Here is a 15,051-nt window from a genome sequence, read left to right as displayed (position 1 = left end):
AAAAGGGAATTAAATACGAAACTGTATTTCGGATTAACGACTTTTATTGGAGATTCTTACGTTTTACAAGCTTCACCATATTCAAAATGTTTTTCCTCTATCGAATAAATTAATCCTTTTCCCAACTGCTGTATGAAGACTGATTAGTCAGTAATTAGTGAACAAGCTCTTGCATTTTAAACCTTAATCAACAAATTAGTTTTGAATCGTTGCTTCTGTTGAATTGTTATCTGCCGAAATGTTTGTAAGTGTAGGTGGTATCTTGTTCATGTCAGTGTTCTGATTGTTTCATTATCAAAATAATCTACGTCGATTATTTGGAATAAAGTAGAGGTGAGCGGGGATTCGAGTTTCTTAAAAATTTAAATAAAAAATAATCAAGAATCTGAATAGAGGCCGTCCGGCCCTGCCATAGTCAAAGCCCGAAGCCAGAACTTAAACCACTTCCACCTAATAAAAAGCGAAACGGAAAATGCAATCCGATATAAATGATTCGGTGCGTGTTCGAGACAGGTACTGGTCCATACGGATCAAAACAGAACATTTAAAATATGTAAAGACACTGTAGTGTAAAGTTAACAAGGCAAGAGCAGTCAATTTGACCGAGGTTTACTTTACTCTGCCGTGGTGAAGACCAAATGTGTATTTTTTCGATTTAAATTCGGTGAAGGTCGATTATGTGTAGAGAAAACGTATTAAAGTAAAAGGTAGATGGTGAATGAATGACTCTAACCCTACGATAACATTGCTCTCGTTCACTTTAACACCGAGTTTTCTTCCGTTATCAGCATTTCAAACCATTGAGTCAATCACTATACATATTGTTGCAACTAAAACTTTGTAGTTAGTCAGTAATACATCGGACGTGCTTACGTTTAAAGCAGTGCTTCGCTAACAAGAAAAATGTCTTTTTTTATCATTTTATTTCTTATAATCATACTGCTGATATTCTCGGCCGACCGAATACGGGCAATCTATTTGTCTTGGTTTATCAACGGACCAATAGCGTTACCGGTGATTGGAAATGGAATGTTGGCATTAAATAAAACGCCAGAAGGTATGTAACAGTAAGTGAATGCGACACTTTCTTGTGATCTCGTACTCATATTCAGGGTACACGTTTCGTATTTGAGGCTGAAGCTAATAATTCACGATACAAGAATCATTTTTTTTTTGTGTGTTAACTTCTCTTGAAGTACAAAAACCATCTAGTTATTCTGTGTTGCGTGAAAATGTATTGACAATTTTGTGTTCGACGACATGCTTATCGATTGTTAAAAAATTGTCCAAAGGTGATTAACGGAAAATAAAACGTTTCCTAACGCTAAGTGGTGTTTAGCGCATGAGAGGTATACAGCACGAGCCGGAGGCGAGTTCTGGACTCAAAACTCTAGCTGAGGTCAAAGCAGGCAACGAAGTCGCGACAGCTCTACACACTAATAAAAATGAAATTCTCAAGTCGGCGTGTCTCACTCTTGTAGTAATTATACCTAGAGAGGAAATGACGAACAGAACTACGTAAAATTTGTGGTCCCGACATGAAATACGTAATGTTTGATAGTGTGAGTTTTTCCCTACTAAATTGGTGGGCAAATTAGCGCAAAAAATTTGAATGTGCCTACTAGAAGGATTCTTTTATTTTTATTTGAGAACCTTTCTCATACCACGATATGAACTGATATCAACAGACACAACAAAAAAAATAGAAATTGACCCGTGTTGTTTTATGCAGCAAATTAGATGTTTGTTCAGTTAATTGGACAATTGTCTCCAGCCAATATCGGGCTTAAGTCACATTTGAAGGAAAATTTCAAATCAACAAACAGATGCAACTCGAGCAATTTTTAGCCCCGTACGAAGCACGAAGGGGCTTATAGGATTACGATGCCGTGTGTAATTGATGGAGTTCGAAGCAGACGGTAAGGGCAAAGTGTTTGCCTATGTTCATAGATAACGAATCCACAATAAAAATTGTGTCTGTCCGTCTGTCACGTATCTTGAGTAAATCAAATCCGATTTCAAAATTTTTTTTTCCCTGAAAGATAGTCAAAATAGTGAGGCTAAGTTCGAAGATGAGCGATTTTGGGTCGACCCTTCCGGAGCTGGGGCCCAATAAGTGCCTAACTGTTTTTCGACGATATCTCCAGACATTTAAGCACTACACTTGTAAGTGATACGTCAAATGAAAGGTATTTACAATACCGATCGACAAAAAAAAAGTTTATGAAAATTGGATGACCGACTCGTGAGTTAGACCCCTTGGTGTGAACTAGGTACAGGGCGGCAAGCCGTTTTTGCTTGTAGGTTGGCCAAATTTGAACGTATTTAAATGGATTTTGCTTTATTAGATAGGTATTGACCGTTCCAATCAGGGGAAAAAAAGTTTATGAAATTCGATTCACCGGAGCGTGAGCTAGGTCTCTTGGAGTGAGCTTATATGTGGCTACTCGGCCGTACAGTGAAGGTGGTGTTTTTTGTTAATATCTCGAGTAAACTTTGACCGAATTTCAATTTTTTGTTTGAAAGGTACTAACGAATGTAAAGCAGCCGTACTACTTTCCACCTCCTAACAAAATGGCCGTCGGCCGCCATTTTGGATTTTTGTAAAATCAATATAAATCGGTGAAAATGATACTTACTTAATTTTAGGTCAATTCGAAATTTGTGTTACATTTGAAAGGAACGTCGTACGGGGCTTCGTAATTGCGCTATGCGCAATTTTTAAGACGTACACATTTCATAAGAATTTTACTTTACCGACGTTTACGGGCGCAGTAGGCTTACGGTAAGAGTAGGGCGACGCAATAGATGTACGGGTTTGTACGGGGCTCAGTCGCAGCAAACGCTCCGACTGTTCTGACGGCTCGTTTATTATACACTTAAAATTTCCGAAAAAATAAACAGGCATTGCCCTTGACTCCTTTACTTTGGCATCCCGTAATGAATTACATTTTCACCATATTTAATAATTAAGAGTGATATCGCCAAATCTTCAGGTGATTTTTTTAACTTGAGGAACAAGCGTGATGAGTGATAGCTCGTTGGATTCGTCTTTCAATTCTAGAAAATACGTATCTTTCATTTTTTCTAAAAAAAAATGTTTTCTGTGAAAAGCGTTCAAAAGTGAAGACATGTCAGAGGGTACTGAAAACAGTTTTTCGACAATAACTCAATAAAATAGTACATTACTATGCAAGGGAAGTAAAGTGATATCTCGTATCCAGATGAGAAAAAGTATCCGAGGGCGGTAGCCCGAGGTACTTTTACTCATCATGATACGAGATATCACTTTATTTCCCGTGTGTAGTATAACGTTTTACTATGCGAGTGATGTAAAAGCTATTGCCTATACATGTAATAGCCTTATTACATGCACCAGCATAGTAAAATTATTTTTAATTGTTGTAATGTTGTACGAACGTCGGCCTTGGAAAGACCTACAGGTAGAGTATACGCACCGCTTGGTGTGAGTAGATCCACGAGAGTAATGACTAAAAATATAGTGAATGTTCGAAGAGTCCGCCTTCTCTACGCGATTTGGAAAATACAAAACTGACAACTATCAAAATTTTCAAAGTCTACATGAGTTGGTGAAAAGATCTACGTAAAATTGTACGAAATGTGAATCTTATACCAACTGATGTCGGGACCACATTTTATCGTACGAAATACCCCTCTAGGTATAATTACTCTAAGGGTTGCTCATAACGACAAATGTAGAATTCCGTTTTTATCCGTTTTCTAGATGTTTATTAGAACATTCTGCACTGTGCTGCACAACGTAGATTTTTGTGGCACTAGTTTTAAGTTTTCCATCCGAGCGGAGCGAGATCAGTGATGCGGACGAGAATGCGTTCGCAAAAAGCAGTTAAACAAGTAATTATGTGATAGAGAAAGTAATCGTTGAGTAAAAGGAGACAGCCAAAAGAAACTACGAGAAGTCCTAGGTTGACAAGATATTGTGTGCGACAGAAATAGAAATTCTATTGAAAAAGACCAATCTAATATCGATCCATGGTACACACAACTTTCATATAGTCTGTTCGCTGATAAAAGTGTAATTATTTAAGAATTTGATCAAGTTCAACGACGTCTATTTCATTTTGCTGTTGAACTGATAATACTTATCAAATTCTTTGTTTATGTTTTTGGTATGATTCTCTAATTAAATAAATTTCTCATCCGCTATCTTCTCCCCAAGGTCTATACATTTCGTTCAAAAAATTAAACATTTCATACGCGCATATATGCTCGAAGAAAACAATAAATTTCAATCGATAAATTGCTTCTCTCTTTACTCTAATGATTCAACAAGCGCCATTAAAGTTTGTTCATGTAACCATAGTAAATGAAAAGTTTTCTGGACTGAACCATACGCGCGACTGTACTGCAATAATTGTATTTTGCAGGCCAATGACATGTCGTGGGGATCATTGTTTCACAAATGATGTACGTAAATTAAAGACCATTCCACTAATATTTAAAGACAAAAATCTAGCAAGCTCTAAAAAGTTCTATTCTGCCCCGTACGAATTACAAATTTCAAATGAAAAAATAATCGCAAATCCACTCGGATATCTGAATACATTTTACATTCCAACACGTGGTAAAGTGCACTTCACATCACTGTTTGTGACTAAGGGATTACTCACTCTGGGGATTATACCAACTTCCCCCTCGTGAGAACCTCGCAGGTACGTAACATACTAATGGACATACAGTATAGAGTCCGCTAAATCTACAAATAAAATAGTTGTGCGTTGATATATGGACGTAAAAAAATGTCAGACGATAAAGGCTCGACGATACCTTGTGTGAAACGTAAACTCTCGTCCGGTCTTTGTTTCTAATTCATTGCTATTCAAATTTCAGAAAATTTTCAGTTGGTTCTTTATCTAGACAAACATTATGGCAAGTTATATCGAGCATGGGCCGGATCACAATTGATGATAGTAATGAGCCATCCGAAATATACGGAGGTAACTTTAGTTGATTGAAAAAATGTGTTAACGCGAAGGAGAACCCGCATATTAGAGATGTGCGGGCCTGGGCCGGGCGGGCTTCAAATCTGTCGGGCCGAGCTTGGACCGGACCTAAAAAACCAAATTTTTGGCCCGATTTTCAAAGTTTCGCGCACTTTTTTATATGAAATTTGCTTTCGGGCCGCCCGAAAATGTCGGCCCGTCCGAGTTTTTTATCCGGCCCGATCGGGCTTGGGCCGGACGGGCTATAAATACGTCGGGCCAGTTCGGGCCGGGCTTTAAAAATGAATTTCGGACCGGGCTTCGGGCCGGACGGTCTTCAAAAAAACATCGGCCCGCACACCTCTACCCGCATTCGAAAATGTTGTTAAATTAATCAGAAACTCCACATTTTCTATTTGTGACAGAGAATTGAATTTACATTCTAGCGCGAGGTAAAGTGCATTTTTTTCCTTGCTTCACGTGTGAAATTTATTGATCCGATGCGAAGCCGAGGTCGGTAAACACACAAGAAGCCATATTGCCAAGTAAAATATACTCACGTCAAATTATTGTGTGATTACTCCACTTGCCATCGGCTCGATCCGCAAAATTCATAATTGTCAAAAACAAACATTTTCCATGTTATATGCTGGAAATTTGTCGACTCTACAGTAGAGATCATTTTAGTTGTGAGAGGTATATTAGTACATTGCGTCCGAGGTTCCAAATTCTTATTTTGACGAGTTGATACGTTGCGACGTGAATAGACAATGTAAATGCATATTTCATATGAGCGAATCGACATAAACAAGTTTTTGAGGTGATAAATCCACCTGTTGGCTTAGATACTGAAGTTTGAGCTTTCGATGAACATTTGTTTCAAAAAGTTACCTTCGATTTTCAAAAGTGGGTTTTCCGTCGATTAAACCGTTTAGAATATTCCCATTCAACTCGGTGAATAGAACGTAATTGCACTATTTTCCCCTTGTAGACAATTTTAAGCAGCTCCAAACACATAACCAAATCATGTGAATACAATATGCTAAGTCACTGGATGAAAGAGGGCCTTCTATTGAGTAAAGGTATGTCATATTTGAATGTTACATCTTAATACAATGAATGATGCCACTACAAACCAATTATACAAAAGGTAAAAAGTGGCTGCAGCGAAGAAAAATCCTAACGCCAGCCTTTCACTTTTCAATACTTGAAGAGTATGTGGACTGTTTCGATACTCAAAGCAGTATTTTGGTCAATAAGCTAAAGAACTATGAGCCCAACGAAAAAATCGAATTTCATCCGTTAATCACACTGTGTGCTTTGGACGTCATATGCGAAACAACAATGGGAACGTCTCTGAATGCTCAGTCTGGCGATTCAGCATATGCCACCGCAGTTAAAGAGTAAAATAGAAAAAAAAAGTTTTTTGTTGCCTGCCCCCCTGCGAAAGTTGAACAGTTCATGCGTCAAAGCGACATCGATAGACATAACCAAAAAATTATTTTTCATACCTAGGACCCGAATTGACCCGAACCTCGATCCAATATGAAAAATACTATTCGTACCACGAACTAAAAGTCTTTTTTAGCGCATTCGATTCCAGACCTCGCCTTCGGCTCTGTCTGGAAGCTTCTCACACGCTAAAAAAGACTTTTAGTCCTAGGTACGAAATGTACTATTGTTTAGCAATTGTTCATAAAAGCGGTGAGGTTATGGCTATGTGGATGTAGATGTCTCGTTCGTTTTTGGCTTGCCAAAAATTGTTTTTACTATGGAACAAACCAACGCATTACAAAATAGGACACAAGAACAGATTTAAAATAAGGGGCCGACTCGACGCGGTAGTCAGAATTTTTCATTTAAAGTTAGTTTTACTTGCATATGTTTTCCCTAGGGTCGAAAGTGGCTTGTTACACACCTAAGGAAAACAAAAGAACTTGGTTTAAGTTTCAAAATCATGTAATATTGTGTCACGAAGAAGTCGAGGCTTACCGAGATTGATAGTGACAAGTGTGTACTCTATTTTATCACATAAGCGAAAACGAGACAACAACTTAGAACTGAAGTGTAATTTTTGAATTAAACTTCTAGGTAAGTAATTTTGACATCCGAACACCGCGCGTATGTGATAATATATATTATGCACCTGTTGCCAAGATTGGTATTTTGACGTGTAGGACATTATTGCCCTAGCCGAAGGCGTGGGCCCTAATGCCTACACGTCAAAGTAACAGTCTGGCAATAGGTGCATATCACATTTTATCTGTCGAGAACAGATATATCGAGATAAACAAAAACTCCCTAGAAGGATAAGTTCGAGATTATCGTTCTAGACAGATAAAATCCATTACATACCTCGCGAACTCTACCATTGTCAAAATTACATTTTTAAATCTCGTTGCTTAAAACACACGTATGAGTTCGGCGGCTCGTATCACAAATTGATCTCTCATGTAATGAATTATTTTCGCAGCACCTAATGTTTAGTGGAATTTTTGCCCTAGTCGCAGGCTACAAACTCGACAAAATAAAAAAAAATCTATAAGAACGCGCCAGATGCAAGAGCGTTAAGGCAATTTTTTATGATTTTTTTTTTGTTAGCATTGCCAATTCAATGGTTACTCGATTCTTCAACGTTTTGCTGCGACTCGATGTTATATGGGGATTGTCGCCGCAACATCGAATGCAGCGTAATATTCTGAAAGTCCTACATCAGTTCACTGAAAATGTTATTAAGGAACGTCGATCGAAACTTGATGGACTGGTCAACAACAATTCGGTCGAGAGTATCAACGACGTTGGAATAAAGCAGAAAAAAGCATTCATCGACATTTTGCTGAATTCGACCATAGATGGTAAACCGCTCAGTGATATTGATATCAGAGAGGAAGTGGACACGTTTATGTTCGAGGTATGATTGTAGTTACTTGATTTTTTGGGTCGACAAAATGGTTTGCCAATATGTGCATCGGGAGGGAATGGTGATATTATAAATGTTGTTTGCCCCTATATGTTTCTTCCAAACCAGTCCTATTTTTTGTGGCTATTCGAAGTCGTTCCATAACACTCAAATCTTAACTTTACACGAACAAATCTGGAACAGTAGTCTCTTCGTTCAATTTCTTTCAATACCAGGGTCACGATACAACCACCAGTTGCTTACTTTTCTCACTGTACAACATTGCGAAGAAACCGGAAGTGCAGCAAAAGTGTTTCGATGAAATTAGAGACATTTTCGGCAATGACAAAACGAGACCTACTGAAATGAAGGATTTGAATGATTTGCATTATTTGGAACTAGTGATCAAGGAAACACTCAGGTAGGGGAAATCACTTTGTACATATGTGGATGATGGTTGCATTTGAATTTTAGATTGTATCCATCAGTTCCTCTCATCGGACGACATATTACCGAAGAAGTTGAGCTCTGTATGTTATATATCATACGCTTAAATACACTTTCTTGCTTAAAAAAATCTATCTTTGTACACAGACGATGGTACTATCATTCCAAAAGACGCTGACGTGATCATTAACCTATTTAGTATGGGCAGAGACAGTACATTATATTCGAATCCGGATGATTTTCAACCGGAACGATTTGAATTGGACGTGGAAAAATTGAGCCACTTTTCGTATACACCATTCAGTGCCGGTATGTACCGAGATAGGCATTAAAGAATCACTTCCAGCAACGCACCTCAAGCAAAAGTGATCATGGTCGACAGCTGCCGAATAGAGAACTATTTTTATGAAATGGTTTTTTACGGTCATACACTCTATGACACACTGTCAAGATTCAGTACCCTATATTTAGAGTACCACTCATGCTTGAAGTGAGTTGCTCCTAGTATTCGGCTCGGTTTACAAAATCACGCTTTTCCCCGCAACAATTTATTGAATGAGTTTTGCAGTGGAGCAACGCACTTCAAGCAAAAGTGCTATTTATGACAGCTGCCAAATAGAGTACTTTTTGTATGAAATTTTATCCCCACTCTTTTTACAGTGTAAAATTGTGTATGGGGCAATGTCAAGTTTCAGTACCCTATTTAGAGTATCACTTTTGCTTGAAGTGCGTTGAGTGGAGTCGAAATAAACCATAGCACAACAAGCCAAACCGAGGCTTAAGTGAGGGCTTAGTCCCACCCACCACTTATTTAAAAAAAAAACAGAAAATTTGTTAAAAAAGCCCTTCCTTGCTCATATTGCCAGTCTAAGCTTGCCCATTTTTGTCCAGTTCCTCGTGGTGATATTTGGATATTTGCCTTTTCGTGCTAACAGCATTAGCATATCCATGTCCAATAGACTCCATCGATGCGAATAGCAGAACATGAGGATTTTATCGCGCGTTTCCTAATCGATAGAAAGTTTGGTGAGCTATTCTTAGTGATATCACCAAAACATCGAACAAAATCAGACATTTTGGGACAAGGGGTCACGTATTTTATTGAGTTATAGCTCATTCGATTCGTTGAACTGACGCGAGTAAAACATAGTTACTACGTTTGGTTTTCGACGATCGAGGTAGTGAAGTAAGGGTCTGCCAAAAGGGGCCCGAAATCGTTTTTTTGCAATTACTCGAGTGAAACAATTTCGGGAAAAAACTTTTTAGCCCCGTACGAAGTACAAAGGGGCTTATAGGATTACGATGCCGTGTGTAATTGATGGAATTCGAAGCAGACGGTAAGGGCAAAGTGTTCATAGATGACGAATCCGCAATAAAAATTTTGTCTGTCCGTCTGTCCGCCTGTCACGTCAATATCTTGAGTAAATCAAATCCGATTTCAAAAAAAAAAAAAATTCCTGAAAGATAGTCGAAATAGTGAGGCTAAGTTCGAAGATGGGCATATTCGGGTCGGCCCTTCATGAGTTAGGGCCACCTAAGTGATTTAAGTACTTTTGGTGATATTTATGGCAAAATTAACAATGGAAATGTAAATGATAGGTATTGTCAATACCAATCCAGGAAAAAAAGTTTTTTTTAAATCGGGTGAGTGGACCGTGAGTTAGGGCCTTAGAAGTGAAATGCTACTAGGGCCCTATGTGTATTTTACATAGAACTCGAGTAAATTTAATCCGTTTTTCGTAATTTTTGTTTCATTTGAAAGATAATCGAACACTGAATAGAATGTTGTTGAAAAAAAAATTAAATTTGGGTCCTTGGACTAAGGCCACTACTAGGGCCCTATGTGTATTTTACATAGAACTCGAGTAAATTTCATTCGTTTTTCGTAATTTTTGTGTCATTTGGAAGGTAATCAAAGGCCGAATAGAATGTTGTTGAAAAAAAATTAAATTTGGGTCCTTGGACTAAGGCCACTACTAGGGCCCTATGTGTATTTTACATAGAATTCGAGTAAATTTCATCCGTTTTTCGTAATTTTTGTTTGATTTGGAAGGTAATCAAAGGCCGAATAGAATGTTGTTGAAAAAAAATTAAATGTGGGTCCTTGGACTAAGTCAACTACTAGGGCCCTATGTGTATTTTACATAGAACTCGAGTAAATTTCATCCGTTTTTCGTAATTTTTGTTTGATTTGGAAGGTAATCAAAGGCCGAATAGAATGTTGTTGAAAAAAAATTAAATTTGGGTCCTTGGACTAAGTCAACTACTAGGGCCCTATGTGTATTTTACATAGAATTCGAGTAAATTTCATTCGTTTTTCGAAATTTTTGTTTCATTTGGAAGGTAATCAAAGGCCGAATAGAATGTTGTTGAAAAAAAAAATTTGGGTCCTTGGAATAGAAAAAAAAATTAAATTTGGGTCCTTGGACTAAGGCCACTACTAGGGCCCTATGTGTATTTTACATAGAACTCGAGTAAATTTCATTCGTTTTTCGTAATTTTTGTTTCATTTGGAAGGTAATCGAAGGCCGAATAGAATGTTGTTGAAAAAAAAAATTTGGGTCCTTGGACTAAGCCGCTACTAGGGCCCTATGTGTATTTTACATACAACTCGAGTAAATTTCATTCGTTTTTCGTAATTTTGGTTTCATTTGGAAGGTAATCAAAGGCCGAATAGAATGTAGTTGAAAAAAATTTTAAATTTGGGTCCTCGGACTGAGGCCGACACTAGGCCCTATGAGTATTTATACTCAAAAAATTAAAATCTTAGGGCGATTTGAAATTTTTGTTTCATTTGAAAGGAACGTCGTACGGGGCTTCGTAATTGCGCTATGCGCAATTTTTAAGATGTACACATTTCATAATAATTTTACTTTAACTACATTAACCGGCGCAATAGGCTTACGGTCAAAGTAGGGTGACAGACGCACTAGGGTCACGTACGCAATAGATATACGGGTTTGTACGGGCTCAGTCGCAGCAAACGCTCCGACTGTTCTGATGGCTCGCTTAGCTACGTTTGAAGGTCCTGAAGAGACGCAAAATTTGAGTATACTTACCACCAGGTCCATGACGGTGATATTAATGTCTTTAGATGAAAAATAGGTGATTTTCCGAAGTACCTGAGCGGCTGCAGTGACACAAGTCCGAGACAAGGTATGTATAGTGAGACCCTTACTTCACTACCTCGATCGTCGACAACAAAATAAATTTCACCAAACGTAGTAACTACTATTGAGCTATAACTCAATAAAATCCGTGACACTTTCTCCCAAAGTTGTTCGAAGATTTGGCGATATCACCCTTAAGATAGCATAAGGACACGAACAGAAAAATAATTATTATTCTGGTAGCGTTGTATTGTTGGGGTATTGCTGGGTAATTGCTGGTATTTATTATTTCTGAGTCAGATTACATTGGAAGCCATTTGAAGCGAAAAAGATGTCAAATTGAAGGTATTGACACCGAATGAAGAATCTGATTTAAAAACAACATTTTTATTAAATGGACTATCGTACCTGACAAGTTGTAGCACGGTAGCATTTCCAATCAAAATTTTATTTTTAAATTAGATTATTCGGTGTCAATACCTTCAATGACACCAATTTAGTTCCTCTTCTATGAATGCTGACACTGATATTCACAATGTGAATTGGGCTCTCGGTGTACGGAGCTGTTCTACGAAAATTATGGTTAATTGTTGTAAATGCATCAAATTAATTTGTTTTTTCTTTTCGTTCTAGGACCCAGAAACTGTATCGTACGTATTAGCCATATTAATTTGTGTAGAGACTGGATGTATGTGAATGTGCTGTAATGTTTTAGAATCCGGAAGAAGGTACAACGGAAAGGGTACACGAAATAAGGTACAGCGAGAAAGGTTCAACGTAATGAGGTACAGGGAGAATGTGATTGATTGATTGTAAATGATTGTAGAGTGGCGAAACGTGTCACAAATTTTATTTTACCTCCAATCAAACTCTTGCAGGGACAAAAGTTTGCAGTATTGGAAATGAAGTCAGTCATTGCGAAAATACTACGAAATTTCGAAATTCGTCTGGCTGATGATACGTTAAACGCACCGCTTATTCTATCCGCCGAATTGGTGTTAATAGCGAAAAATCCATTGAACTTCCACATTCAGCCGCGCAATTATGGATGAATGGCCAGCGGATTCGGTGAATAAAATTTTGATTTTTCGATTTTTCTTTAAACTGTCGATACGGGGGAATAAAACAGCGGGAATTTTTAACCGATTTTATGATGTAATTTCAAATAATATACAAATGATGCGTACAGCAGCAGTTCCAAAACATTATTTCGTCCAAGACACCTTCGGGATGTCAAAGTGTTCTGTTAAGCTGTCCAAATGTTCGTTGAATTTTTCGACACGTTGCTTATGGGTCAATGATGCCTTCTCCATTATCCGTTTCTCTTGCTGCAAGGAATATTTTCAAATAAATAACCGAAATTCCTCGGACTATGATGCTATGGAGGGTGTAGTTAATCTGATCCGAATTTCACAGAGTTTCACCTAGCAATTTATGACAATGGGAGCTCTTTAGGAGAGGATTTAAGAAGCTGCTGTGGTACAGCAGTGGCAGTAGCGGAGAAAATAAAATTTATTGAAACAGATGCAATCGCACATGGATGCAGTTGTACCTGGAAAATGACGCTGCGTTTTTAAACTTTAATAGAAAGGATTGGTCAGTGATGACACACAGGTGACTCCAGCCTGCCGTGTAATTTGTTTCACAAAAAATTTCGACTTTGAACTGTCTACCTCTCTGAACTGTGCAGCTTAAGTCAATAAATCTAGATTAAAAGTTCAAGAGTAAGAGAGAGAGAGAGAGGACAAATTATATAACTTGATACTGTGCTTTCGAGAGCGATAAATGACCCACTACAACTACACTGGCTTCGCATTCTGTCGAAAACGTTCGGTAGACATTAATGATTTTGAAATAGGGAATATCTTCAAGCTTGTCAAAAACTTGCTTCGAGAGCGTTATACATCGAAAACGACTGTGACATGAGATGATAAAGAGGAGAGTTCAGTAATGTCCTTACCATTTTCTCTTGCATTTTTTTGTACGAAACTTCCGCCTTTGTTAAGTGTCTCGTTTGCGAATGATGTTCTTCAGCGGTGGTTTTTATGGATTCAAGCTCCTCTTGGGCACCTGCAATTAACAAGAGACTCGGGTTAAAAACAAACAAATGAACAAAAACGTTTCATGTCCATCGGCTGTATGGCATTACCTCGTTCAAGTTTTTCCTTTTCTTTCTTGTTGTGTTTCTTCGATTTTTTCTTCTTGATTTCAGAATCGGTCTTCAATTTCAGCTTTCCTCTCGACACTAATGCATATTCATCGGCCATGGTTAAAAAATTTTGTCTTTAAATCGAATCAACACTTTTTCACCCTTTGCTTTTTCACTACGTTCTGAATGTTTACAGACAGATCGAAGAATCGAATCAGTGCTGTTAAACAAATCAAAATTTTTCTTTGACAGTTCTGAGCCGAAGCCGCAAGACTAGATGGTAGTGTGGTAAGAGCGGTAAGAGTTTATCATTAAGTCTGCGAGAAGTGCGGTTGAGTACGAGATGAATTTTATTTTGAATGTCATGCGGAGATCGTCGACTTTTGTAGTTATATGCAAGGTTCTGAAAGAACAGGTTAAGACACTTTCGAGTTGATCACGAAGGCGGTGGAATCAAAATTTTCCTATAGCGCCAACTAGGTTTGGAAATTTTATATGACAATTTCAACTTAACAAAAAAAAATTGTTTTCAAGTTGACTGTTCAAACAATATACATTTCTAAATTGCCAAGATTTGTGTTTCACCCGCCTTCGTAAGTGTCTTAACCTATGAGCCTAATTTACCCAAAGTTCTGAAAGAACAGGTTAAGACAACCACGAAGGCGGGTGACACCAAATCTAATAAACGCACTAACTACAGATAGTTTGAGAAATCAACTTTTTTTTTTGGAAAATTCACAATTTTGTTTTTGTTAAACTTCGCAGCCCTTGACGCAATTTGTGTGTCACCGCCTTCGTGATCACCTGTTCTTTCAGAACCTTGAATTTACCCTAATCGCATCGAGCGAGATTCTTTTACATTTTGTCATGATCGGTTATTTCAAATGGCTATTCATACGGGTGCAAGCGCGTTGAAATGAATAATGTTGTTTAAATCGCGTGTATGTACCATTACATTTACAACGGAGTTTTAAGGCTATTGTTCTTCTTTGAAAAATTCGTGGATGTACGCAAAATTGTCGGAGATTTTCAACCCTTTGCTCTTTGCAAAATTATAAAGACATTAAGAAGGTGAATGCAGAACGGACCCTGGAAAAGACATAAAGGGTACATAACGCTGTTGTTTCCTCAGTTGCTGAATGCAGATCCAATATTCCATTCATTTTTGGTTAACAAAATGACGTAAAGCACAACTTCTTACTTCTAACCGCTTCTCATACTCATAATTGCTTTCCTTAAGTATAAATAACAAAAGTCCACGCAGCCTAGTGACATTGCTCACAACACTGTACCGGTGTCGGCAACGAATTTTTGTTGGTAAGACAGAGTGGATGGACATAATAATTTGATACCGATACACTGATACCGATACAGTCGGGTTACCAGGCCAACTGCTACATGATTGTTTCTTTAAATTTGAATTAATTTTTTCTGATCATTTTTTTTTCAACGAAACTCTGACAGACATACATTAAAGTCTGC

The 15,051-nt window shown here is 37.8% G+C and overlaps 2 protein-coding genes across 2 annotated transcripts; one reads left to right on the top strand and one right to left on the bottom strand.

Moving 5' to 3' along the window:
* The first annotated feature begins 722 nt into the window (after positions 1 to 722).
* On the top strand, positions 723 to 12,606 carry LOC119069637 (cytochrome P450 4d1-like). The gene is made up of 10 exons (XM_037173743.1): positions 723 to 1,057; positions 4,873 to 4,979; positions 5,956 to 6,046; positions 6,115 to 6,367; positions 7,566 to 7,875; positions 8,100 to 8,284; positions 8,338 to 8,393; positions 8,458 to 8,619; positions 12,054 to 12,070; positions 12,299 to 12,606. The coding sequence occupies exons 1-10, from the start codon at positions 904 to 906 to the stop codon at positions 12,470 to 12,472; spliced, it is 1,509 nt and encodes a 502-aa protein (XP_037029638.1). The 5' UTR covers positions 723 to 903; the 3' UTR covers positions 12,473 to 12,606.
* On the bottom strand, positions 12,565 to 13,793 carry LOC119069648 (protein FAM32A-like). Its single transcript, XM_037173771.1, has 3 exons — positions 13,570 to 13,793; positions 13,381 to 13,490; positions 12,565 to 12,748 (listed from the first exon to the last, which is right to left on the bottom strand). Exons 1-3 carry the CDS (start codon positions 13,685 to 13,687, stop codon positions 12,626 to 12,628), a joined length of 351 nt encoding a protein of 116 aa, XP_037029666.1. The 5' UTR covers positions 13,688 to 13,793; the 3' UTR covers positions 12,565 to 12,625.
* Between the last annotated feature and the right edge of the window lie 1,258 nt (positions 13,794 to 15,051).

The sequence above is a fragment of the Bradysia coprophila genome, assembly GCF_014529535.1.
Source record: "Bradysia coprophila strain Holo2 chromosome X unlocalized genomic scaffold, BU_Bcop_v1 contig_38, whole genome shotgun sequence".
Taxonomy (NCBI): Eukaryota; Metazoa; Arthropoda; class Insecta; order Diptera; family Sciaridae; genus Bradysia; species Bradysia coprophila.
The sequence above is the reverse complement of the archived record's forward strand: the minus strand, read 5'-3'. Positions and strand labels throughout refer to the sequence as shown.